Here is a 26168-nt window from a genome sequence, read left to right on the forward strand (position 1 = left end):
AATTTTACCTGGATAAAACCAAAGATATTCGTAGGTCTGACCAGTTGTTCATCAATTATGGATCGGTCAGGACGGGTCTTGCGACCTCTAAGCAGTCCATCTCTAGGTGGATTGTGTCCTGCATACAATTGTGTTACCAAAAGGCTAATAAGACCTTAAGAGGTAAGCCTAAGGCTCATTCCACCAGGGGCAAAGCTGCCACGACGGCTCTGCTCCGTAACGTGCAGATTGCTGAAATCTGCAAGGCAGCCACTTGGAAGTCGGTTCATACCTTTGCTAAGCATTACTGCCTGGATACTGACGCCAGGGCAGACGCTCAGGTTGGGCAGGCTTCGCTGCGGAATTTGTTCGCACAGTAGTGGCGTTATGTGTTTATTCTCCACCGCCGCTTTGGTGTGGGGATGGGCTTGCCATTCTATTCACTAGATTATGACTATACACAGAGATCCCCTACTAGAGAAGGAGTAGTTTCTGTCCTGTAACTCCAGTTCTGTAGTAGGGGTATCTCTGTTATAGTCATAAGCGCCCGCCCTCCTCCCCGGTGGAGATATTTCATCAGGTAAAGAATGCGACAGGTCTGGCGTGCTTCGCCTTCAAAAAGAACTGAAAGTAGAGGGACCTGCTATGCATTCTGGGATACTGGGAGAAGTTCTGGAAAGTTCTCTTAAAGGCACAGTATCCTATTTAAGCCACATAATGGCAGCCTATGGGGCTTGTCTGTCCCTACCTTCCTCTCTATCATTCCAGAGTCTTTGACTGGGGGAGGCAAGTTTCTCTATGGTAGAAACTGGCAGGCTGTGTTGTGTGTGGTGTTTTTTGGTGGAATTTCTAGTTGAAGTACTGGACAGTGTAGCCTGTGGATATAGGCTGCATTATTTGTCTTTAAATTCTCTCTTAAGTGTCTTTGCAGTTTCTGCATTATTTTGACAACTTAAGAGATTATTTTTGATTGCCGGGGTCCACGCACATGGGCGGGACTATTCACTAGATTATGACTATAACAGAGAAACCCCTACTACAGAACTGGAGTTACAGGACAGAAACTACTCCTTCTGATGGATAGCCAGTGTAACTCTCTGATGGTGTCCGCGGCAGATTGATATTTGGGGATTTTTCCCAGAAGCCTGGCAGCTGAGTTCTGTATTAATTGCAATTTATTTAAGACTCCCTCTTGTGCATTGAGGAATAAAGCATTGCAGTAGTCCAAAGTGGACAGCACAAGGGAAGTGACCAGGGTTTTACCGGCTGTGTCTGGAAGAAAAGGGAGGATTTTTTTAATGAGTCTCAATTTGTAGAAGGCAGAGGAGGTGATCTGGTTGGCGTGTGGGTGAAAAGTGAGGCGGTCATCAAAAATGACACCCAGATTCCTCAACTTGCTAACAGGCTCGGAAGGGGGGCCTAGTGACGATGGCCACCAGTTGGACGACCACTCAGGAGTTAACGGTCCGAAGATGACTACTTCCGTCTTATCGGAGTTTAACTTTAAACAATTGGAGGCCATCCAACTCCCAATTGCTACCATGCCTGATTTAAGATCTTCCGCTATTTTATGGCCGTTGTTCTTAATGGCTAGGACCAACTGTGTGTCATCTGCATAGGAGGTAAGGCTCATCCCATATGCCCGAATGACATTGGCTAAGTCCGACACATAGATGTTAAAAAGTGTCGGGCTTAGGGATGAGCCTCGAGGTACTCCACATGGCAGAGACAAGGTGGACGAGTGAAAGGGTCCCATTGTGACCACCTGGGTTCTGTCGGCCAGAAAAGAAGCCAGAAGTTTGCTGGCATTCCTCTGGACACCCATGTTTTCGACACGGTCGATCAAAGTAGCATGATCGACCGTGTCAAAGGCTGCTGATAAATCAAGCAGTATCAGGACTGCTGTGCCCCCAGCATCTCGGATGGTTCTAATGTCATCCGCTGCTTTAATCAGAGCCGTCTCCGTCCCATGGAATTGGCGGAAGCCAAACTGGGATTCATCAAGTAAATAATGTTGCTCTAAAAAGGCGGAGAGCTGTTGATTCAGAGATTGTTCTGCTATTTTAGCCAGAACTGGTAGGCTGGCGATAGGCCGGTAGCTCTTAGGTTCATCCATGTCAAGGTGTGGTTTCTTTAAGAGTGGTTTAATGAGAGTTTTTTTTAAGATATCAGGGTAAATACCTGTGCTAAACATAGCATTGCAGATGGAGGTGATAGCAGGAAGAACCACTTCAATAACCGGTAGTAGTACTTTGAATGGACATGGGTCAAGTGCCGAACCTGATCTGATGGAGGATAATATATCCATAATCTGAGAACTGGAAATTTCTGCGAATCGAGAGAGAATAGGTCCAGTATGGATGGCGGTCCACATGTTAGAGGGACAATTGGCATTTTTAGCAAAGGCAGAATAAATGTCGCTGACTTTACTAAAGAAGAAGCTAGCTAATGCGTCACAAAGGGGTTGTGAGGGAGGTGGAGTCAAATTGGGGGAGTAGGCAGCTAACTGCTTAGCAGTTTCGTACAGGGCTTTGTTGGAGTTTTTGGCTATCTCAATTCTATCACTGAAGAATTTTTTCTTGGCCTCATCAATCATGATTTGATATTTGGCAACCGTTTCTTTATAATTCATTTTAGCCTCTTCTGAGTAGTCTTTCCGCCAGTGCCTCTCCCTATTCCTACACTGTTGTTTTTGTTTTCTTAAGGCTGCGGAATACCAAGGGGACGACGGATTAGATCTATTACGCGACCGTTGTTTAACCGGAACCAGAGAGGATGCCGCCGAACCCACCCACTCATAGATTGAGTGGTGGCGGTATTAGGGTCGGTTGATAGAGAAGGGATGGAGGTGATTAAGGAAATTTCCAGGCTGGAGCTATCAATGTCGTTCCACGCTTGGAATGCCTGATGGGGGTTAGAGGGAAGTATGGAGGCACCAGTGTCATGAGTAGTTAGTGACGCCATGATAACATGGTGGTCTGACCAGGTGACAGGGAGAATTTGAGAGACATGTAGATTTTGTAAGTTAGTGAAGATACCGTCCAGTGTGTGGCCCCCATCATGCGTAGATGATTTGACCAGTAATGGTAGACCAAAAGTGGTCATATCCCCTAGAAGATAATCATATGACATCCTTTCCAGTTCTTCAATCTGAGTTTAATCTCACAAATGTTGATTATTTTAAATATCGGCAGTTACATAGTTTTTTTAATACGTTAACAATTCAAGAAACGGGAGGATTACAGTGGTTTCCCTTGATTGATTCTTTGTATAGCAAAAAAAGATCGTTTTTTTACAATTTATTGATGTCACTGTATCCAGATGATTTACTTGTTGTCCAACAGAGATGGGCCGAGAAGCTAGGCTCTATTGATGTCAAAATTGAGGACTCAATTCATTTGGCTAACTCTATTCTTTTATCTGGTAGAAGTCGTACACAGCACTATATGGCGCTGCTTGATTTATATTATACCCCAGCCAAAATTTCTAAATGGGGAACATCTGCTGGTACGTCATGTAGCAGATGTGGGTTGTATGCTGCTGATGCAGCCCACATGTTTTTTCTTTGTCCACGACTATCCCTATTTTTAGCTTCCATTCAAACTTTTCTTTCCATGATATTGGGCATGTCAGTAGAGTTGACCTCGGAACTTGTACTGATTGGAGTCTCTTCGCCTGTTATCCCCGATGATAAAAGAAAGTTAATGTTTATTTCCATGGGGGTTTTACGGTCATTGGTCACTCAAGACTGGATTAGCCCAGAGCCGCCATCTTTTTTTTCATGGAGGGCCAGGCTGTTGGCTCTGTACCTTTTAGAATATGCTATTTATAGAACTAAAGGTCGTAAGAAAAAGGCATCAGGAATGAAAATATGGGCACCAGTTAAGCTTTGGATGGAGGGGGAATTGGGGTAGTCGATGACAAGTTGTCTTGCTGTTTTGTTTTCTTTCTCGTTTTTTGTCTTCTTGCTGTAACTGTCTTTTGTAATGATATTTGATAATCCTCTCAGTCTTATGTGTGTATGATGTAAAAGGACTGTATTCTGATCTGCTTGCAATAAATATAAAAAAAAAGACAATGGGTCTCAATTTACATCTAAGGAATTTGTTGATTTTCTCAAGAAATGGTGCATTAAGCATTGTAAAACTCCTGTAAATCATCCCAGGGCTAATGGTTTAATAGAACGCATTAATCGCGTGATTGGTAAGTGCATTCAGATGGTTGTACAAAACAATGGATTTTGGAAGAGTGAAGTGAAAAACATGTTATGGATTTATAGAACAACTCCACATTTTGTAACGGGTGAAACTCCTTTTAGTTTATTGAAAGGTCGGGTACCGTGTTCCATTGCGGTGCCAGCTTGGATGGAGAGAAGTCAAAGGAGAGTGATAGATGACAGTGCCATGAGAATGAGGGTAGAATAATATCAGGACCTGTATGAGCAGAGGCATAATGACAAGTTAGTCAAGAAATCTAGATATTTTGAAGCAGGTATGGATGTGAGAGTAAAAACTAACTCTATTCATTGTAAAGGAAGTTCCAAGTTGTCTGATCCAAAGGAGATAATTGTTGTCAATGATGACTTCTTGAAGCTGTCTGATGGAAAATGTTGGAACAGCAATCGTGTAACCAAATGCAATGAAACAGAAATACAAGAATGGTTCAAGTGTAAGCAGTCAGTAGCTTCCAACAAAGTTGTAATTTCCAACAAAGACGTTTCTAATGGTGGAATGAGGCTTAGTAAACGTGTAACTAGACCTCCAAGTAAATTACAAGACTACATTTGTGATTAATGTTCATTTGTTTCTTTTTTTCTTAGGAAAGAGGATATGTTGTATTCTTTCAATATATATTGTCACAATTTTAGTTCATGTTTTCCAATGTAACCTATTTGTGATGCAAGTATTGCTCTTAGCTACTGTATCCTAGAAACTACTGTTGAGCATGTAGAATTCAGTTACAGACGGAGGAGCTTGCTGTGGATGGCAGCTGTTGAGGGTTGCTGCATTGTATGCTAATTAAATCCTTTTTACATCACAAATAGGGTGCATAGGAAAACATGCACTAGAATTGTCACAATATATATTGAAAGAGCATCATTGTGAACTGCATCAGCTCAAAATACCTGCTTACCAGAACACTTATTACAATTTCGATAAGTAACTTTAATCCAGGATAGTCCTGGACCTTTATCCCGACAGCAGCAGATGCACACGTTTCTAGAAACATATTAAATCTAAATAGAAAGTGCAAATATACTGTAATGTGTTTTTTATGGTAACCATATTTTCTGCTTCAGGCTTTGATTACCTCCAAGAATAGTGGATTGTGACAGAATATGCTTTGGTGATGCAGAAGTGAATGGATTCAGTTACGTAATTCTTTTGTTTTCATTTTCAGAAAAGCCATTAAAGAAAGATGCTTCAGAAGGAGACTGTCCAAGTGATGTAGGTGATTCTTTTTTGAGGGGTAAATTTAATTATAGCAATACTACTATATACAATTCTCATATTTTAGACTGATTAAATAGGATCACAATAAGAAATAACTCAATTATTTGTGCTCCTTTATGCGTACATTTGCAATGCTTAGATCATGTTATTGAATATTGCCATTAAAAGATATATAGTAACAGTGCACCTTTTAGTTATAAGATATTTGCTTTATCTTTAGGTGGTTTTTTTTTAGCGTTGATGCAATTCTTCCTACATTTAAGAATCAGGGCATCCTCAAGTTGATAGATTTCTCTTGTAATTGATATTCGCAAGGTATTCACATTTATTATCTTCCGTAATATGCATTTGAAATTGTCCGATTATACAGCAGTTCATTAATCTTTTCAAACTTTGAGTTCTTTGTGCACCATATACATTTTTTTTTTATCTGTAGCCACAAACTTACTCTGCAGGTATATTAAGTAAAGTGCTTTTGGGGAAGTTATATATATATCACAGATCTACTGAGAGTTCAAGTATAATTATCCAGTGTGGCATTCTGTCACCATATTGGCATATACTGTCCCAGTCCTATAAAAATAACTTAAGTACATCCTTAAAATGTAATTAAGAATAAAACATTGTAGTTTTTACCTCATCCCTTCACATTGATGACCTTTATCAGATTCTCCTAGTCAAGGAAAGCAAAAAGTGTTTAATTACTTATGTCCCCTAAATGAGGCTTCTACCTGCTCCATCAATTTCCTCTTTGTCAGGCCTCTACTTTTAGTCTATTGCTCAGCAAGCATTTCCCTTGCGTTGAAATTGACTCCAATAACTTATCAGGCCATGGACCATAAAAATATCCTTTATTACAGTGGTGGCTTGCCTTGTTTTTTGTGTGTCTTGGTGCAAAACTGAGACATTCCTGATTCAGTTATCATCTGTAAACAAATCTTTCAGTTGTATTTAAATTATTGTTGTTGTTTTTTTAGTCATTTAGTCATTGCCTCAAACTATCAATCTTTCTCAGTCCCTTCCTTTCATGACAATTTGTCTTCATCATTTCATGTATGTTTATTTTTCCCCTAATCAGAAACCCATTGGTCCCTTTCTAAATGTTGAAATCAGTGCATATTATCCTTATTTTAGATGTGTTGGTACTTAGCCTCGTAATGTGGAAAATTGAGGCATAATTTCTTCCGAAGTGGAATAGCCTTAAATTGAATTTTTGCCTATATACTCAAAGATTATCTACATATACAGTCAGTCTAGGTGCTCAGGCATGTAATTGTGGTGCTTGAATTTAATGTTTTTTTCGAATTGTGGCAAGCACTGGCTCTAAGTATATTGCAAATACGGACTTCACTGGCACCCCTGTTTTGTGTGTATATATATATATATATATATATATATATATATATATACACTTAATAAACCATAGGTTTCAGGCCTTATATAGGTAGGAATTAGCATTTAAAAAACCTTTGAAATTCACTGAAAAAATCATAGGTTTCAGGCCTTATTTAGTTAGGAATTAGCTTTAAAAAAAACTTGGAAATTCACTCCAAAAAAGTTTTAGGGGTGTTATAGTTTGCTGGACATTTCACTCATACAAAACCATTGAAATTGCTCCTATATAGTTAGTTGGACTAACTATATTTCGCGCACCCGCAATGCACTGCTGATGATGTCACATATTAGATCATTCATGACATGGTCAGTGACATCACTGATGACATCTCAAATGACATCACTGATGACATCATCCAGTGAATTTGGTTTGCTTCTTTATTTAAATATGCATTATATATATATAGCAATTTGCATTGAAGAATGAGTGAATATATATAAATAAAGATTTGGTGGAGGATTTAGTAGCAGTGTAATTAACTGTTTACTTGACCAATTTATAGTGTCTCACTAAATATAGTGGATAGGGACTAAACTGTGCGAATATCTGTATCACTTTGTCAGTTGTTGTGTAAACTGGTTCTCCAGTTGGTTACTAGCTATGTGAAAGTCTATATTAGTTATTGATTAGATAACTGAGTAGTTCTATGGGAGAGAGAAAGTGTGTGTGGTTCGTTGGGGGGTGTGTGACTGTCCAAAGATGTGTGAATAGTTGATTCAGTAGATATATGAAGTTAAAATTACATGTTCTAACAGTTTGGGTGAGTGAATCTCTTTAAGGGTGTGGTGATGAGCAAATATATTTCTCAATGGTACATGTCCAACAAGCTAGAAAAATAAAAGGCAGTGTATGTGTCAGTTGTTGTATATAAATAAGTATCCATAAGACTCAATGATTGTGTGAGTGACTGTTTGGATAACTATATACTTGTAATAATGATTTTATAATTCACTAAGTATGACTTACTATCTAAATGAATAGATTAAGTGGTGTTTGTATAAGTGTGTAGTTAAGTAAGTATGTATGTATGATCCATTGTTTGCCTAAGTGAGTAGGATGACTTCATATGTGAATAAGATGTGTGCTGCTGTGTAATGTTGATATAGGTGTATAAGTATTTTTGATAGTATTCTATCGTTTATTGACCCCATGTATGAGTGAATCTACAGGTAAGTGATTAGATGTGTGCATACTGTGTCCATTTCCTACGGAAGTAATCTACCAGGGCTCTGGTGGACGGGAGCTGCTTCTTCCATTCCAAGCTTCGCTCCATAACTCTCTTCTGGGGGCGTCCTGCCACTGGTGATCCGGTACCTCAGCTGCTTCTCCACCGCCACCGCCCGTCCTGCTCCGCGTGACACAGTCTGCCTTTCTTACCACCCTTCTACTCAGGGCCATCTTTTGCAGACTGCCTTTCCTTCCTTGATCTTGGTGTTGTTTCCTCCATCACAGGAGGCCCTGTAGTTGGATTCTTGGGGGCGAAACATCTTCGCTTCCTCCAGTGCTGCTTTGAGGGCACTCAACACCCTTTGTGTGTTGGCCAGGGCTACCTCCAGCCTCTGGGATTCTGTCTCGTGTCTCCCATGAGGGTGCTCGCGCTGATCTACGGCACAATATGTTGGACGGTCGGGAATTTGCAGCGTTTATTCTTTGTGCGGCTTTGGATGTTGCTGATGCTTTCGGCCGTGCTATGGCCTCTTCTGTGGCCCTCCGTCGCCATGCTTGGTTGCGGGATGGTGTTTTTCTTGAGAATATTAGGGAGCGACTGGTTGACTTGCCCTTTGATGGGGTGCTTTTGCTTAACACCCACGCGGACTCTGCCATCAAACGTCTCCTTGCTGGGCTCCGTCTTCCTCCCCCCTTCATAAGCTTGTATTTTTGCTTCTCCGGGGCTTGATGGGAGGCATTATCCCATCTTTTTTTTTGGAATTTGGTGCTTTGATTGGCCTGTTTATGTGTTCTGTGTGGTTTGGCGTGCCTTCGGGGCCCCTATGTTGGCGCCCTCTCTCCTGTTGGCTGCTGGTACAGCCCTTCTGGCAATGGTGTAATTTTTCTGGGCTGATTGTTAAGCCGTCTGTGGTTCTAACCACAGGTCCTTATGATCTTGGTCTTTGATGCAGGATTTTTTCCCTAAGAGTGGTTCCCATGGTTTCTTAGGGACGTGTCCTGCCCTAAGTGGGGTACGTGTAGCTATTGTATAGCTTTGTCCTAAGCTGGGAGGGTGTGGACTCCCTTTCGGCTACCTCGCCTTACTGACATCGCTGTATACCGCTGGTGCGGTCTCTTTGTTCTTTGTCTGGGCACAGCTTGCGCTGCTCCAAGTTCTGTCATCTTCAGTATCCGCTGCATCGCTGGACCAGCTTTGGCATGCCGTCGGCGGGGTTGTGCTGTGGTGTTTCCACCCTTTTTGGCCTGGTCCACTGTCTGGTGTTCCAGGGGGGATAGGATTCCTAGTATTTTCCTGTGTTCTTAGTCCGTCCCACGTATTACTCCTGTTCTGGCTGGTCCCAATTTTCTTGGGTCTGTTTATGTCTGGAACTGTCTTCCTTTACTGGTTGTTCTGAATTTTCCTGGTCTTTGCCTTCGTCTTGCGCTCAGCTTGGTCTGGGTATTCGCCATCATGGTTATTGCCAGCGGCCGGCTGCACACGCCTGCTCTTTCTGGTCCGCAGCCGGGGGTTTTGGCGTGTGCCCTTGGGCTCCTGCCTCTTGTTCTGCTGGAGCCTTACGAGTCCGCGTCTTTTATCTCACGCCTGCCTTTCTTGACTGTGAAGCCGTCCCTGCCTTGTCCGCTGGCTCGAGGCAGAGGCCAGTTCAGCTGTCCCCTTCACTGTGTGTTCTCCTGTGGAGGGCTCTGCCTCAATGTTTACCTCTTCTCCTTGGAGTTTGGGGGTAGATGCAGTCTGTGTTGTGTGCTCTCCGACTGCTTCTGTGAAAGACTGTAAGTTTTGTAAAAAAAATAATGAAAAAAAAAGACAATAAGAGCTCTCCAATCTAAAGAAGGGATGTGCCTCGGTGTGAAACTAGAACATGTCAGGTCACAGGAATTAGAGGAAGAAGCAGAGAGGACCAAGAGAGATGGAGCACCCTCTACAGATCTCCTGAGAAAGAATCCCACAGAAGGAGATCTAAAGAGAGGAAAGAAAGAAAACATTGTCACCATCTCTCAAGTCACTTCCGCTACACCCGAGAGCACCGATTGATGTTGAGACCATTGGCACCAACAAGCTTGCCATCGAGGAGTTTGACTGCACCACTGATTTTGACTCTTGAGGTACAGGCTCCCATAGTTCCATCACCACCACTGACTCTACTCCTGCACCTAAATTTCGACCTTCAATATGTATTCACTCAACGTCCAGACAATTGACATTAAGGCATCACCACTCTGCGTGGAGGAAAAAATTGTGCCTCTGATAATGATGTCAAGATAGGTATCAAGAAGATAACGTCGAAAATGTCTTCAGGGTCAGTTTTCTCTATTTCATTACATGATGTAATTCATTCTAAATGTTCTGACCCTGAAGTGGTTCCAAGAATGATTATTTCAGCCTAAGATCTGGTTGAAGAGCAACTTAAAGTTCTGCAACATCCTCCGAAGTCTCCTATATCTCCTGTTACAATAGTACCTCCACGCCCTGTACCACCATAAGGTCCTTTGACAGTCCCTAGCAGCACATCTGTGTCACCTGACCCGTTCAGACCATGAGTAACATTGCCAGTTCCTCAAGAATTGCCACGGGAAAGTGGCAAAAAGAAGATACCCATATTTTTTCTATACAACATCTAGGGTGTCATTCCTCTGACTCCTTATTCTAACATCTCCTGCAGCATCACCCGTAAGGATGTCCCTGCTTATGATGTTCCGATGTTTCAGGACATACAAATAAGAGGAGCCACAAAGCTTAATATACAATTGGAAGCAACCACAAACAGCAGTTTTCATTATCATGCAGATATTGCAACCCAGAGCTTCTCGGGTTGAGGCCAGGTTTTGCAGACCTGGCAGAAGAAATATTCTTAATTCCGGTGATGGTAAAGTCAGCAGCACCTAGACATTTGAAAAAATGCAGACTTTCGGAACAAGACCCAGTCTACGTTAGACAAGAACCCAAACCGGTCTCAGTCATAGTGTCTGCAGTACTACTTGAAGTAGGTGGTAAATTGCCAGTGTTTACAGTCGCAAAACATTCATAGATACAAATGCGAGTCGCTATTAGGAAGGGACACCCTTGGCAAGCCCCTTCCAATAGCGAGTCGCAAACCTCCATTTTGCCGATCTGTAAAATTTACTGATTTGAAAAATGAGATTTGTTCATGGCCATGCCCTAAATAGCTGTCGCAAACAGGCAGATTGCCGGTTTGCGAACGCAATTTAGTGTCGTTCATCTGGGGCTTGATTACTTAGTAGCAGCTCAAATGGTAGAACTGTTTCTTTAGGAGGCAAGAGTGCCTACCATTTTGTAGAAATGTCACCCATTGGAATAACACACTGGAGGACGTTATGAAGCCCATCTTAGTGAAAGGGCAGTCAAACCGACCAGGCAGCCAGCAGAGAAGACTCTAAAATAAACACATCGAAACTAAGAGTAGTCTGTCCTGCTCAGCAAGTCTGTTTACAGGCGAAAGAAGCAAATTTATTTAATTCACACTAACAATAGAAATGTAGCGTACTTGTTGGTTGCTTTTAAAAACGATATATATACATATATATGTTGGATGTTTTATTTGGTTTATTATTTGTATGTGATTTTTTTTTTCAACGGGCTTCAAGCTGCCATTGCAGCAATAACCTATTGTTAATTATTAAGATACTGAAACATGCAGATTTACAATCCAAGATATAGCACTATCAAATGGGGTCAATCAAACTGGTGCTGAATGTAACTTGGCTTGTTTGATATATACTCTCTAATTTAGGTAAGGTCACCCTGACATAGAGCTTAAAATGTGGATGCTGTCTGGCCATGCAGTATTTGTTAAACCTTATTTTCATCTCTGCAACCTGCTATGTTGCCATGGACTGTTAATACATTTACCGCATGTATAATACTTTTTTGTGAGTATTTGCGCTTCCCAGTCACAATCACATGCCCTTTAATGCCCATATGTAGTTGTGTGCCTCTCCCTTTTAGGTTTTTAGGTCTCGGCTGGAGATAGCCGCACGCATGCGCTGCTCTCGGCCCCGCCCATCTTTTTAATTGGCTAGTGTCAGCTTCCATGCACATCGATGGCTTTTGATTGTAAAGGAGGCTTCTTAGTCCCTCCTTGTTGCCGCCTTGTCTCCTTTTGGCCCTGTCCACAGGGATTTAGATCTCTCACTTGTGGCGTGACACACTCTGCTTCATTAGCTGGGACGCACTATGTTTTCCACACAACACCGACCACTTGTCTCGTAATATCCCTTCCTCTGCCCTTTATTCACAGCCTCCTGCTTTTTGTAGCAGTCCACCGGTTACTTCATGTTTGATGTCCTCTCTGGTTCAGTATTTCAGTCTGAGGTAGTCGCCATACAAAAACAAGCATTGGCATAGCCAATAGGTCTCGCTTTTGGGACCTTATAAGTATTTAGTTATGCAGCACAATATCCTTACATCAACTGCTACATGGCTAAACACTTGTAAGGTCCCAAAGGTGAGACCTATTGGTTATGCCAATGCTTGTTACTGAGAGTGGCCATTTCTGGCACTTTGCTGCTTGAACATTGTTTTTGCTTCCTCTCTTCTCTGCATTGCCATTGGCCTGTGGTTTCTTGCCTGGTGGACAGTGGTTTGTGCTTGCAAAAGTAGTCCATTGAAATCTATTTGCAGTAGGAAATTAGGATCCTGAGCACTTAATCTGGCATTCAACCTCCGGGGATCTGGACCCATTTCCAGAGGAAAGATACAGTTATCTTTTAAACTACTAAGACAGCTTAAAAATTATTCATTTCATGTGTTTATGTACAGACATGTTTGGTTTCTTCAATTTTCTTTTGGATTGGATTATTAATGATATTTTCTGTATCCGTTTGAGATCATAAAAGCATTTGCTGTGCCATCCCCTAACTGCAAGCGCCATGACCCGCTTCTGGTCTGTTGATGAGTGCTTTAAGCATGCTTGGGTGGGGGTGCTGTGGCTAATTGTGCTCATTTCCATCAAAGATGTTTTATTGAAAGTAAGGAAAGCTAAAATCCAACATACCTCCATGGATCCATAATAGTCCAGAAATGGAAAGCTGATTCCATCGCCATGCAAGAGCTTTGGGTTATGAAGGTGTCACTGAAAGTAGAAATGGGAAGTTGGGTTCCATGCCCACACAATCTTTGGCCTCTGTGCTTTAACTTTCAACCAACATTCTAGAGAAGGGACACTGCTTTTAGCCGGTTCCTCACCTGAGAAGCTGCTGCTTAGTTCCATGTGGCCGTAAATGCAAAAGCGGTGATACTTCTTTTGTTTCCAACGTCGGTGCCCGCACATCTCTAGAGAGGACCCGTGTCTGCATTTGGGTCGGCATTAACAGTTCACAGAAGGAAACAGTTAGTGCGAAGCGTCAAAGAACTATTTATCACAAGTCGCTGGCCGTGGTCATGTTTGACCATCACTGAATATTCACCAGTGACAGAAAGGCTATTTTTTCAAAAATCTGAAAACAAGGTATTAGCCTGAAATAATAATTTTCTTAGATTTAGGATTAAAATGATGTGCATTAAAAGTGGAAAAAATCAAAATCCAAATTTTTCTACCTGACATGCTTTTAATTTTTTGGGGCAAAACTCTTTTTTAAAGAATAATCGGAGCGACTAATAAGTTAAATAAAAGCGTTACAAATTACAAACATATGGTGTCAACTTCGCTCCCGCAAGGGAATCGCCAAACGTGCACGCGTTGCCATTGAAGGCAATGCAATGTGTGCACGTTTTTGGGACAAAACCTGAAGCGATTGCTACAGGTCTTTTTTACTATGCAACCGCATGCGCGCTGCGTAGTCGAGACCCAACAATAAACTGAGCCGGCAGCATGTGTTTTTGCCGGTCACTGCATTTGTGGACGGAACAGCCGATTGACACATATGCACTTCACAGGACTGCCTGCTCTTCATTACGATCAGTTCTAATTAACTTGAGTAATTAATGAGCCCGATGCTCGCGGCGCCACTGCTTCAAAAGGCATCACGGAAGCATACAGGAACATTTAATATAGTGTTATAGTTATGATGATCATTTGTATTCTTATTCCAATTTCTTAATATAATGATTATTGGCATTTATTAACATTTTCGTTATTATCTTTATGCAAAGTTTCACCGTTTTCGGGCTTCGGTGAGCGAGAGCACAAGGCTCCTTTTTTCTGCTTTTGGATCCTCAGTGTGTTGTGTTAGAGTTCAGGAGACAGACGTGCGTTTCTCTTTTTCAAACATGATCTCCCACATCCTCGTTTTTCCTGCTAAAACTCAACAGAGGTCCCTTTCATGCGTCTGACGAACACAGCTGCGTATAAATTAGCGGGTCCGCACTAACCTCTTCTTCTGCAGATCTGACCCTGCGACTTTTTGCAGAATGGGCAGCTCGCCTAGGAAGCTAATGCTGCTGGGCATGCATTGAATGCTGCCTTTGTCTCTCTATTAGAGGCATCAGAGATTAACATTCACTTTCATATCCTCTAAGCACTCCGCTATTGTGCATAAGTACAGGCACCTTGAGCAGTTCGCGCTATGTTATGGGTGTATTTGCAGTGTGCTAGAAATTTAGAAATTGGGAGAACTGTAAGTTAATAAGGTCACAGGACCGGACTAACGAAACGCTTTGTGTTTTTTAAAGTCATATGGATGCCCAGGAGAATTCAGTCTTTGTTTGTTTGACTCTGTCTTGTAGCATTATTATTAATATTATCATTAAAACAGTTTTGTATAGAGCGTAGTTACCCTAGAGCATCCCAGCGCTTAACCAAACAGAGTAATAATATAAGTGAGTAAGAGGCACAGCGGGTTAACAAAAGAGAAAAGTTTTCAGTTGTTTACGAAAACGCAAAAGGCACGGCTCAGAGCGCAAACCTAGGGGAAGTGAGTTCCAGAGGGTTGCAACCTTTACGGAGAATCTCCTCCCTCCTGAACGGGCCTTTTTGACCCTAGGGATCTTGAGTAGGTGTTGTTGGTCTGAGCGTAGTGTTCTACTTGCTTTATACGGGGTCACCAGCTTTTGAAGGGCGGGAGGGCCTTTTCCTTGCAAGATTTTATGTGCGAGGCAGAGAGATTTGAATTTCACCCTTTCTCGCACTGGCAGCCAATGCAGCGCCCTCAATGCGGGTTTAGCCGAACGTGACATAGGGATGTTATAGAGCATTCGTGCCGCCGCATTCTGAACCTGCTGTAGTTTGTTCAGAGTGATCTCCGGGGCACCCAGATAGATTGCATTACTGAAATCTAATCTAGATATAATCAGGCCCTGGATCAGAAGCTTCCGAGATAGAAATGGAAGCAGGGGCAGCACTTTGCGCACCGATCTGAGAAGGCCGAAACAGACACCAGCCTGTTTGGTAGCCTGGGTCCTGAAGGAAAGATCTTGCTCCAACCAAATACCAAGGTTTTTGATCTCAGCCTTGGGTTTGGGAGGGGATCCCAGACAGCTAGGCCAGGCAGACGGGGGAGTGAGGGACTTTTCATCCCCATCAGCATTATCTCGGTCTTTGAACCGTTCAGCTTTAGTGCTGATTCCCCCATCCAGGTATGGACTTTGGATAGGCAGGAATGTAGCACCTGGGGATTTTCCGTGGCCTGGGAAAGGGCAAACACCAGCATGGACGCATTACTTGTGTCCTTCCACTGCATTTTATGTGCTTTAAAAAAAATCTTTGACTTAAAGCACTCCAACAGAGTGCATCTGTTTCAACTAGGTCCTTTGTGTACTCCTCATTTATGTAGCTCTCCAGTTCTTCCTCCTGCCCATACTAGTGATCCCACCTTTAGTCATTTGTGTTAACCCCACTCCATGCATCCTTTCTTCTCCTGTTGTTTGTGAACTCACCCACCCTCAGTTGTTCTTGTTGGCCCCTCACATGCCATAACAAGTTAAGTGCTATAACGCTGGCTGCGTCTTATTGCTTTTTCCCCTCCGCATCCTCCATTTTTAGTCTTGCCCTCCTCCCCCTCTGACTTCCCTCTCCTCCTCTCTATCATAGCAATAAAAAACAAGCATTCAAAATGCAATAGGTTAAAAACGTTTGCTTTGTTATACAATACCATTAGCAAAGCAAATTACTTTAACTTCATCAAAGGCGAGACCTATTGCATTTTCAATGCTTGTTGTAAGTTTGCAACACAGTCTTCTCCCCTTCTCCATGGATAGCACTGGATTGTGATTCTAATGAACTTGTGCCTCATGGTCCCTGGCTACCATAGTCTTTTAGGCTTCCACAATACCTCCTCTCTCTCATGGGTCTCTCTCTCTCTCTCTCGCTTCAGCCAAACAGTGCTGTTAAATGTTGCCTTCCATATCAGCTAGAATTTTGCCTCTTGTTAAAGATCTCTGGGGCCTGGGGAAAAGGTGACTGAAAGTAATCCGAGCTGTCGCCATTTTTATTTGCAGCTAGGAACTGACATGGATATCTAAATAAGAGTTAAAAGTGATACATGAGATGACTCATTCTATACATTCTGTGTCTTTACACTCAGGGTTTCTAATTGATGGAAGTAGATTGCTGAAAAAAGGCCTTCATTATGACATTCAATAGACTACAATCTGTTATTAGATTTGGTGGATTTTGTATGTTAATATTGTTTTATGTCTGGTCAAAAACTAATTTGGTTAATTTCATTTCAGGTTAAACTACACTCCTGTGCATCCCCTATTGGTAAGAACAGTTTATATCAAGTGCAATTTATAGGAATTGAAACTTTTTTGTACATTACTGATAAATTAGGCTGGACTAAAAAAGTTAGTTTTTAGCTCTGTCTGTTTTTTTAATTGAATTTACGTGAGTTGTGGCTGAAAAAGTACTAGAGTTACTTCACTTTTTTGTGTAAAATGGAAATCACTCTGTTGGAAAAGGCCCTTCTTGCAGGGTTATCCCCAAACTTTTTGCTTCTTCCTCCTATTTTTCCTGACCTGCTTTTTTAGGTTTCGCCCTGGCCGTAGCACTGCGAAAGCAGTGCTCCGCCCAGGGCGAAAACTTATGTCCTATAGTATGGGGCTTCGTCCCGCCTCTGTCTTCCATTGGCTAGCTCCATAAATGGAGGCTAGCCATTGGAAGAGATTGTTTGTCAGTCATTTTTTCCCCGTCGGAACGCGATTCAGGGGCGTTTCTGGGTCTTTTTTTAAGTCCCGCCCCTTGTTGCCGTGTGTCCCGGGCCGCGCTGTGATTGGCTGCCGGCCCGGTACACCTCCGTGACGTGATTCCCCGGGCCACGCTGTGATTGGCTGCCGGCCCGGGACCTGACTTGTTACATATTATCTTACCCTGGAGTTAGACCTTCAACAGCAAAGTTTAACTTGCATTCACATTTGATTCTGATGCAATTTAAGTACACACAGAGACATACATTCTACATGTTCTCACACACCCCGTATATTCGGTTTCATTTCAGAGAACCCCTGTCAGACGGTAAAGTGCCCCATATCGCGACAGGTCGCGCTGATGGATAGTAGCAATAGCAGTACAGGACAGACGATCAGCGGCATAAAGTGACACTTTCCGTCGCTGCCCCTGCAGTACACATGGCCTCTCGCCGTCCTCGTGCTGCCGGCTACAGGGGGTTATGGGCTGCGGGGTTCACTGCTTCCATCACGCTGTTTCATTTTTCCCGAGCGCATTTCCGCGTTTTCTGTCTGACCTCCTTTCCCTTGTCTTCTTTGCCTATCACTCGAATGTGTGATATTAGAAACGCAGCGCCCACCGCCCTCGGGACTCGCAGGGGGCTGCGCCGGGGCCCGCTGGGCACGCCGAGGGCACCTTTTGTAATCCTGCTGCTATTGGTGGTGACCAGGACCCCAGAACAACGGTGGGCACAGTAGACGTCCCTTTCCGTGTATGTTTCTGTAAACAACGTGAGGCTTTAAAAACAAACAAAAAAAGGAGTATTTTATTGCACATAATAATTGTTCTAATTCAAATCAAAACAATAATGTATTATTCATCCCCCAACAGACCCGCGACGCTATTCTGTGACGTTTCCGCTGTCAGTAGCGGACTAGCAGTGGTCCTCTGTAACTTTTAACAAAACTAACCCTTTGTAGCGCTTAGAAATGCCAGAAGAGCGGAACGAAGTGCTGTGGGGGCAGCACTGGTGTAGTTCGTGCAGTTTGGATACAATTGGCACACGGCGGTGGTGCTTGCACAGGTGGGCCCCTGGTGACAGTGCAGTGTGCGCTGTGATATATTGTGTACATTGCTTATAGACACCAGGTGATGGTCGCGCGCTCAAAGGAGCCATGGGAATATTCCCCCTGCAGATGCTTCCGAGCCAGTTGTTTGTTGTTGCAGATATGGCTATACCTAATATAGCGCTCGAAAGCGGTTCCTAGGACAATAAACCACTCGGACATAGGAGTGATCAGGTGGCAGGGAGCATAGTATTGCTGTGCAATTTACTACCCCAGGCGGGTGCCGAGCGAAAAGAACTGTTACGACTGGACTGTCGTCGTTTCGTTTATGGTGAAAGCTTTTCTAGGCGCTTTTCTGAAATCGACGATTAAGTATTCTCTTTCTGCAAGGCTGATTTAGCATTTCGTGTTCCAAAGGTGGACATAATAAGTAACAATAAATTGTTCAATTCTATCACCGGCAGTTTAAAGTGATTCATCAAACCGCACTGACAAGCGCTATGTAAAGCAACGTTTTATTAAAAGAGAGTCTAGCGAAGCAAGCTCTAGGATGAATGTATGCATCGATCTACGAAAGCAAGGCTGGATGCCCGTCCGCTGTAGTCTTGGAGTAACGTGGCAGGTCGCAATATACACCACCAGGCAGGGAACTCCGCATAGGAGGCACCCGACGTTCGATTGCCGCACAAAGCGCTAGATTTGGATGAATGAATGTGCGCCCAGTTATATCATAGAACGTAAAATGGATAAAAAGAAACCGATTTAATAAACACATTAATGGGTACGTGGGAATTATTAATACTCCGATCATGGGACGGATGAAAGTCAAATCTGCTCTCGAAGGCTCCGGGGGAATGCTTCACAAATATAAGAATTCATTAAAAAAAGTGTCAAAGACTCTTGCAATGTTCACGTGAAAACAATGTAACCCCCCAAGGTGTGCTTCTTCAAGCCTCTTAAAGCAGACCCGACATATCAACGCAATATTTTATGCACAGACCTGATTCCCTGCTGTGGAGAAGTGATGCACCGAGTCCTGTGCAGACCCTGGTGCAGGGGGACATTTCACAATTTTCGCTTCGTCCTCACACTGCACCTCTCTCGTGCGTGAATATAGACACGTGCAATTATAGATTATAGAATTTTAGATTATAGAATGTCAATCAATCAATCTGATGGATAAAAAGGGAACCTAGGTCTAAAAGCACACGATTGGGAGACGGAAAATATATATACTCTGCTCCGTGGGAGGGCTGAAAGGCAAATGTGCCCCGAATGCACAGGGGAATGTCTCACCTTTGTGTGTATTCATCCAAAAAGAAATGTTTTATTAGATGTGTATCCTGTATTAGTGGCGTAGAACTAATGAAACCTCCAGGCTGTAGTGTGCTTCTAGGCGCTGCATGGGCTAAATGCCGAAATTGTTGGACCAGCGCAGCACCTACCTCAGCTATTTATATACAAAATAGTACTGTGCATCTTGAAAACTGACTCCCCCCCCTCCTCTTCTTCCTGATATCCTGCGTGGTCTGTTGTGTTCGAACCCGCTGTAAAGCACAATCTCCGGTACAGGGGTCCCTGCATAAAGTGCCCAGATGTGTGTCCCAGAAACATATACGTGTTAAACGGATACCCCTTGACCTGGCACTGCTTCGTTGTCGAGAACTGCAGTGAAAAGCCACGCGCCTGCGCTGTCCTGACATGATACATGCAGTGAACGTGGGCGAGCACAGCCCCATTCATCACAATTAAAAAGAAACGGCTCAAGTCACCCACTCATTCTTCACGCCTTCTTCAGGTAGTGGTTTTGACTCTCAAAGGCCGTTCACCGCTTTTATTTTCCATAGGAGCCCCGTATGCATCATGTTCATATCACAGCGCTACCCACACTAAACCCTCACACGTGTGATCTTTGTTGAGCCGTACCCCACACGTATTGTCAACGTCATCTTCATTTTCAATTACTGAACAGGACACGTGCTTTTTCGCGCAGGCGAAATCTTTTGTTTTACAGTATGTGGGCTTTGTCCCGCCTCTGTCTTCCATTGGCTAGCTCCATAAATGGAGGCTAGCCATTGGAAGAGAGAGGCGTCTGTCATTCTGCGAGGCGACTCGTGGGCGTTCCGGCGATTTATTTATTTATTTTTTTCTTTTCTCATCCAGCCCCTTTTATCACGTCATTGCAGCGGTGGGCGGGTGTTTTTTTTTTTTTTTTTTTTACCGTTTTGTTTTCGTCTTTTTGGAAGTGCCTTTAGCTGGAGTGGTCGGCGAGATTTAAGTTGCCAGGAAGTTGTTGTTATTTCCGATCAGGCAAGCAGCATTTTGTTTATAATTACTGTCTCATGTCGTCTCCCTGTTTGTTTACGTCTTTATGTGTGTTTTTGCTGTGGTCTCTACATGCCCCTTATTGTGAATGTTTCTCTTTGTTTCTAACACATGCCCCGTGTTTGTACGTGTACCTCGTCTCGTCTATCCCGTCTCATGTTGTCTCCTTGTTTGTTTTACTTTTTTGTGTGTTTCGTTGCTGTCGTCTCTACATGCTCCGTGTTGTGAATTTTCTGTTTGCACGTTCCCGCCCCCCTCCCGCTGTCCGTGTGCCCGTTCCCTCCCCCCTCCTGCTGTCCGTGTGCCCGTTCCAGCCCCCCTCCCGCTGTCCGTATCTCCGGCCCCTTGTAAATGCTTGTTTCGCTAGGCGGCAGACTGGAGGGTGCTATAAGAGCGGTATGGCCTGCTCTGATACAAACGTTCTCATTCTAGTTGCCACATTCTGCGGTGGTCGGCTGGTTTTACCATTGCTGCCAGGGTCCCTCCTATGATCCCCTGACCAGCCCGTCTCCAAAGCTGCAACTTACTGAAATAGTTGCCTTAATTATTCACAGGCCCCACAAATTAGAGAAATTACACTTTTATTGGACTCCAAACCGAAGTGTTTCTTTAACGACAAAATTATGGGTTCGTAAACCTGCAATTATTGCGAATGGCGGTTCCATTCACCCCGAACATCTGCTGTGGTGCGCCTGTCCTCGTGCGGCCGCCATGAATGGAGCCTTTGACCGCGCGGATTGGAATGGGTGCCAACTCAACTCATTGCGCGGGTATCGGGCCCTTGGCCGAGTGATAACCTCCTCCTGCGACGGCCCTGGCAGTGTAGACGACCAAGGCCGGCAGGATTGCAAGGCCTCCTACCGTCACGCCATTCCGGGCCGGAGCAGGAACACTGTTTTGGGGGCGGAGGAGAGCGTGGGAGAGGCACCGAATCGAGTTTCGAAATGTAAGGTATCCCGTCAACTCAGTGGGTTGGTGCGCAATATGCCGAGAGTTTAACATCACCGGGAGGCTATGGGTTCTGTTTCTGCTTAGATAGCTTAATGGGTTGGGCGCCAGCTGTAGTGACTGCGGTGTAACCCCAGACCGCCTGTTCAAATCCTGCCGGGATAACTCAGTGGTTTTGGCGTCTGGTGCAAAGATATTTGTGTAACTTGCAAGCAGGGTCGAACTGGCCTATACGAAAGTTCGAACTGGCTATACCAATCAGGCAGTGCCCAATGGGCTGGTCGGACTGATCAGTGTGTGAGTCTTTGTTTTTTTGTTTTATGGTGTGGTGTGCTGGGCTGTTTATTTTACTGTTTATTTCTCTGATATTACCAAATTTTGTATGTCGCAAGCACTAGTGCATGCAGTCTCCCATACCTTGCAAAATACACATACAGCTCTCTTTACAAGCTGAAAACTTTCCAGGGGCATTCGCCAACCAAGTTAGAAAGAACGGTAGGCCAAAACTACAATACAAATTGTCATTTAAAATGCCAATAGCTCTAACTTTTCCAAAGGCGAAACCATTGCATTGTAAATGCTTGTTTGGCTTTAGGACTCTGGGCACTTTACCACTGCTAATCAGTGCTAAAGTGCATATCTACTCTGTGTAAAATGGCATTATAATGGTTATCCATGATTGGCATATTTGATTTACTGGTAAGTCCCTAGTGCAGTGCACTGTGTGTGCCCAGGGCCTGTAAATCAAATGCTACTAGTGGGCCTGCAGCACTGATTGTGCCACCCACATAAGTAGCCCTGTAAATGTTTCCTGCCACTATAGTGGCTGCACACAGTTTTTAAACTGCCATGTCGACCTGGAAAGTGCACCCACTTGCCAGGCCCTAACCTTCCCTTTTCTTACATGAGAGGCACCCTTCAGGTAGGCCTAAGTATCCCCATGGGCAGGGCGAAGTGTATGTGATAGGTAAGACATGTACTTGTGTGTGCGACCTTTCCTGATGGTGATATACTGCCAGTTTCGTTTTTAGGACTCGCCTAGCGTTGCAGCGCATGCGCTGCTCGCTCTGCGAGACATATAGTGAGAGGAGATTTCAGAAGGGGACTCGAAGCCCCGCCCATCATTTTCATTGGGTCACGTCCGCGTTTATGATAAACGCTGGCTTCCCATTGAAAGTGATGCTCTTTGACCACTGTCCTTTCTCCATTTCGTTCGGCCAACCCAGACTGTTTAGTCTGCTTCACGTCTGTCTTGAAGCACTTTCTTATCTTTAGGGGATGCCATCCGTTTTTAATTAGCATGGCCTTAGCGCAGCCATGCTAATTAGAAGCAGATTTCCCCTCTTGAAGAAAAGAAAGTCTGCAGGCACTACCCTGCACACTGAGGTCTCCTAGCTTCAGCTTTACCCATCTTCCCTCCACCCACTCGGAGCACACGTCCGCTCAGGGAGCCTCTCCTCGCTTTAGCACCCACCCCACGCCTCGGAGCACAGGTAACTTGTTTTTGGAAGCCTCCGTTGATTTGCACTGCCCCTGCATCCATCTGAGCTCAAGAGACACTGCTTCACGCAGATTCTACTTTGGGAAACAGTGCCCGCCGCACTTTGCTGTTGGGAGATATTGCGCACGCTCCCCCCACACACACACTACCCAGCTGAGAGTACCCTTCCCCACACTCCTGGGAAAACACTTTCCCCTTCACACACAAATCTGCTGTCTGTCTTGCTCTGCCCCCACACGCACCGCTGCTTGAAGAACACTCATCACACGCTGCTGGTGAGATGTGTGCCCAAGCTCTCTCTCTACACGATTCTCGCAAAGCACCCTGTCATATTCGTGAGAATCATGCTGCACAAATAATGTCATTTTTTGCTCGACATTAGCTGTGTCTGGTGGAATGCTGCCCGTCGCGTTGAGATATAGAGCAAGATGTTGGGTGAACACCACTCCCCCTGCCCATAAACACATTGTAGAAGGACATTACCACCTCCTGCACCCCACAACACCGGGTACAAACTTTTTTTTATGTTAGTTTTCTGTGTTGTATTTATTTCAGATACATTGCACAAGGTAGTGTGCGACCCTCAATTTTCCAATAAGATGGAATACCTCAAAACGGGGTTATTGTAATGAATCCATGCACGTGGTAAGTAAACGCTGTATATCCACGGAGGCATGAGGAATGAGTTAACCTGGGTTTAAGATCTTCTCTGCTACGGTTAGAATGTTTTGCGAGTTCTTTGTGCTAGCCGTTTCAGAATTCTCTCCAACGGGGCTCAGGGAGCTCCCGTGTTAATTGGGCAGAAGCTGCAGCTTTTCTAGGTGAGGCTGTATGTAGAAGAAATGCATGTTAGAAGCGGGTATGTAGTTTCCCGGGTCCCTGGGTGATTACTTAGCTCAGTCCGGTGTTTTATCTTAGAATTCAGGAGCATGTGTTCACGGCTTTATAATGGGTTAATAAAAAAAGACTACAAATCCCAGAATACTAAAAAAAAAACGGGCCTGGTCTCACTAGTCACGCATTGACCTGGGAAATGTGGCTGCCATGTTGACATCAGAAGGACAACAGGCTGAGTGGGACGTGCTAGGGAGGAAGCTGGTGGCCTGAAGGTAGTTCAACCCACTGTGCTATCTTATTAACACCTAGGTCTTCGATTGGAACTTTGGATTCCAATAAAAGGGCACTTTCCAATCGCCATATGTATGAGTGCGCCGCTTACATGGCACGGCTGTGATGAGATGAAGTGATTCACAACCATGAGCTAGTCATGTATGCATTGTTGCCTTCTTGTGTCCTCGTGAGCAGTTGCTTCTATGGCGTCCCTCTCTCTGTGAGATCTCAGGGTAGAAAACATAAACCTCATCTATGTCCATCAGAAGACCCATGAGCCTAGGAGTAGCCCTTGATGTACAGCAGTTCTTGATTCTGCTGCAGAAGAAATGATGCCCACCTAAAGCAAAGCGCCAAGCATGGAATGTCCTCCTCAAAAGCTCTGTACCACCAACAATAATGTACACTGGTCTCAATCTCAGCACCCAACATGTATGCTTGTGGGGGAGGGGTCGTAGGTGGGTTTTGGGAGAGTAGGCAAAGAAAAAAAACTACCATCAATAAAGATTTACGACACAGGTTACAGCACCTAAAAACTTAAAAGTGGGCATTCGTTGGATAATGGTTTGCTGGCACCGTACAACATTCAGATCTGTCTAGATTGCACAGCGATTTCATGTCTATATTGTATTTACATGATAGTTTCTGTTCAGATATGTACCTCGTCACAGCCAGCAGACGTTCAAAATCAGTTTATTGCTACAATGTCATTAATAATGTTGACCATTTATAGCGCTTTCCATAGAGCTGCTCACATCTTGGCGCACCACAGTTTCAGTATTTCTTTGCTGTTCTAGTTCTTACACGGTGCAAATGACTTCAATGGTTCTAATTTGTTTGCCGATCTACTAGTGTGTGCATTGTAGTTTGTATACAATTTTATCCTTTCGTTCACTGCATAATATTTTTTGTTTACATAACGTCAAGTCAGTCTTCCACTCCTCTTGACTTTTACAGTGAGCACCTTCAGCTTGATAATTAAAACATTCCTCTCAGCATGTGTGCGCCTCTACTCTGTGTCACAGTGTCTGGTGTGTCAGCTAGTCTCAAATACACAAGGGATGCTAGCGGTCTAAGCATGACTCAAAAATATATGCTTGTTGAGAAGTGGGTGCATGTAAAAGCAAAAGTCAGGTGAGAAACGGTGTGGAAATATACCCATCAGCCCACGGAGTGGCGGAAAATCATCATCTGGGATTTTGATCAGGCTGGTATCTGCTAGGTTACTCACTTGAGATATTGTGAGAGATCCAAATGCAGATCCACCAGTGATGGAAGCCACAAAGCTATGGTGCAGGTGCTGAGGTGGGAAGAAGTTGCAGTGCTCAAAAAAGTGTATAAACCAAAAAGGTGAAAATTAAAATTGCCTGATGTGGTGCCAAGAAATAACTTTATTGAAAGAGCCACCACAATGGCAAGGTTAAAAGCAGAGTGTAGATAGTGCCAACAAATACTACTATCAATAGATGGAACTGGTCGACATGTTTCAGCCAAAATTTGTCTTTCTTACAGGTGAGAATTTTGGTGACCATGTCTTCATTGTCCTACCATTCAATACTAAATATACGGTAGGTTATACTCACATGGTACATTTTGTTTTTCGGATAGATAATATTTATTCTGTCCTCACTTGTTGCAGTAGTGTCTCAATATCATTAGGTCCTGAAGAAAGCCATTTCTTGGCTGAAACATGTCGACCAGTTCCATCTATTGATAGTAGTATTTGTTGGCACTATCTACACTCTGCTTTTAACCTTGCCATTGTGGTGGTTCTTTCAATAAAGTTATTTCTTGGCACCACATCAGGCAATTTTAATTTTCACCTTTTTGGTTTATACACTTTTTTGAACACTGCAACTTCTTCCCACCTCAGCACCTGCACCTTAGCTTTGTGGCTTCCATCACTGGTGGATCTGCATGAAGATCTCTCACGATATCTCAAGTGAGTAACCTAGCAGATACCAGCCTGATCAAAATCCCAGATGATGATTTTCCGCCACTCGGTGAGCTGATAGGTATATTTCCACGCTGTTTCTCACCTGACATTTGCTTTTACATGCACCCACTTCTCAACAAGCAGATATTTTTGAGTCATGCTTAGACCGTTAGCATCCCTTGTGTATTTGCTGCTAGTTAGATTAGGGGATAGGATGCAAATAG

General features: G+C 43.7%; 1 protein-coding gene across 1 annotated transcript in view; it reads left to right on the forward strand.

The window, feature by feature from the left end:
- The window catches only part of BOD1L1 (biorientation of chromosomes in cell division 1 like 1), a 449046-nt gene that overhangs the window by 276244 nt on the left and 146634 nt on the right, over window positions 1–26168 (forward strand). Inside the window, exons 13-14 of the mRNA XM_086964081.1 lie at window positions 5380–5426; window positions 16625–16655. Coding sequence (XP_086820207.1) covers window positions 5380–5426; window positions 16625–16655 — 78 coding nt within the window. The remainder of the gene's footprint in view (window positions 1–5379; window positions 5427–16624; window positions 16656–26168) is intronic.

This window comes from Lissotriton vulgaris, chromosome 3_2 (assembly GCF_964263255.1).
Source record: "Lissotriton vulgaris chromosome 3_2, aLisVul1.2, whole genome shotgun sequence".
NCBI lineage: Eukaryota > Metazoa > Chordata > Amphibia > Caudata > Salamandridae > Lissotriton > Lissotriton vulgaris.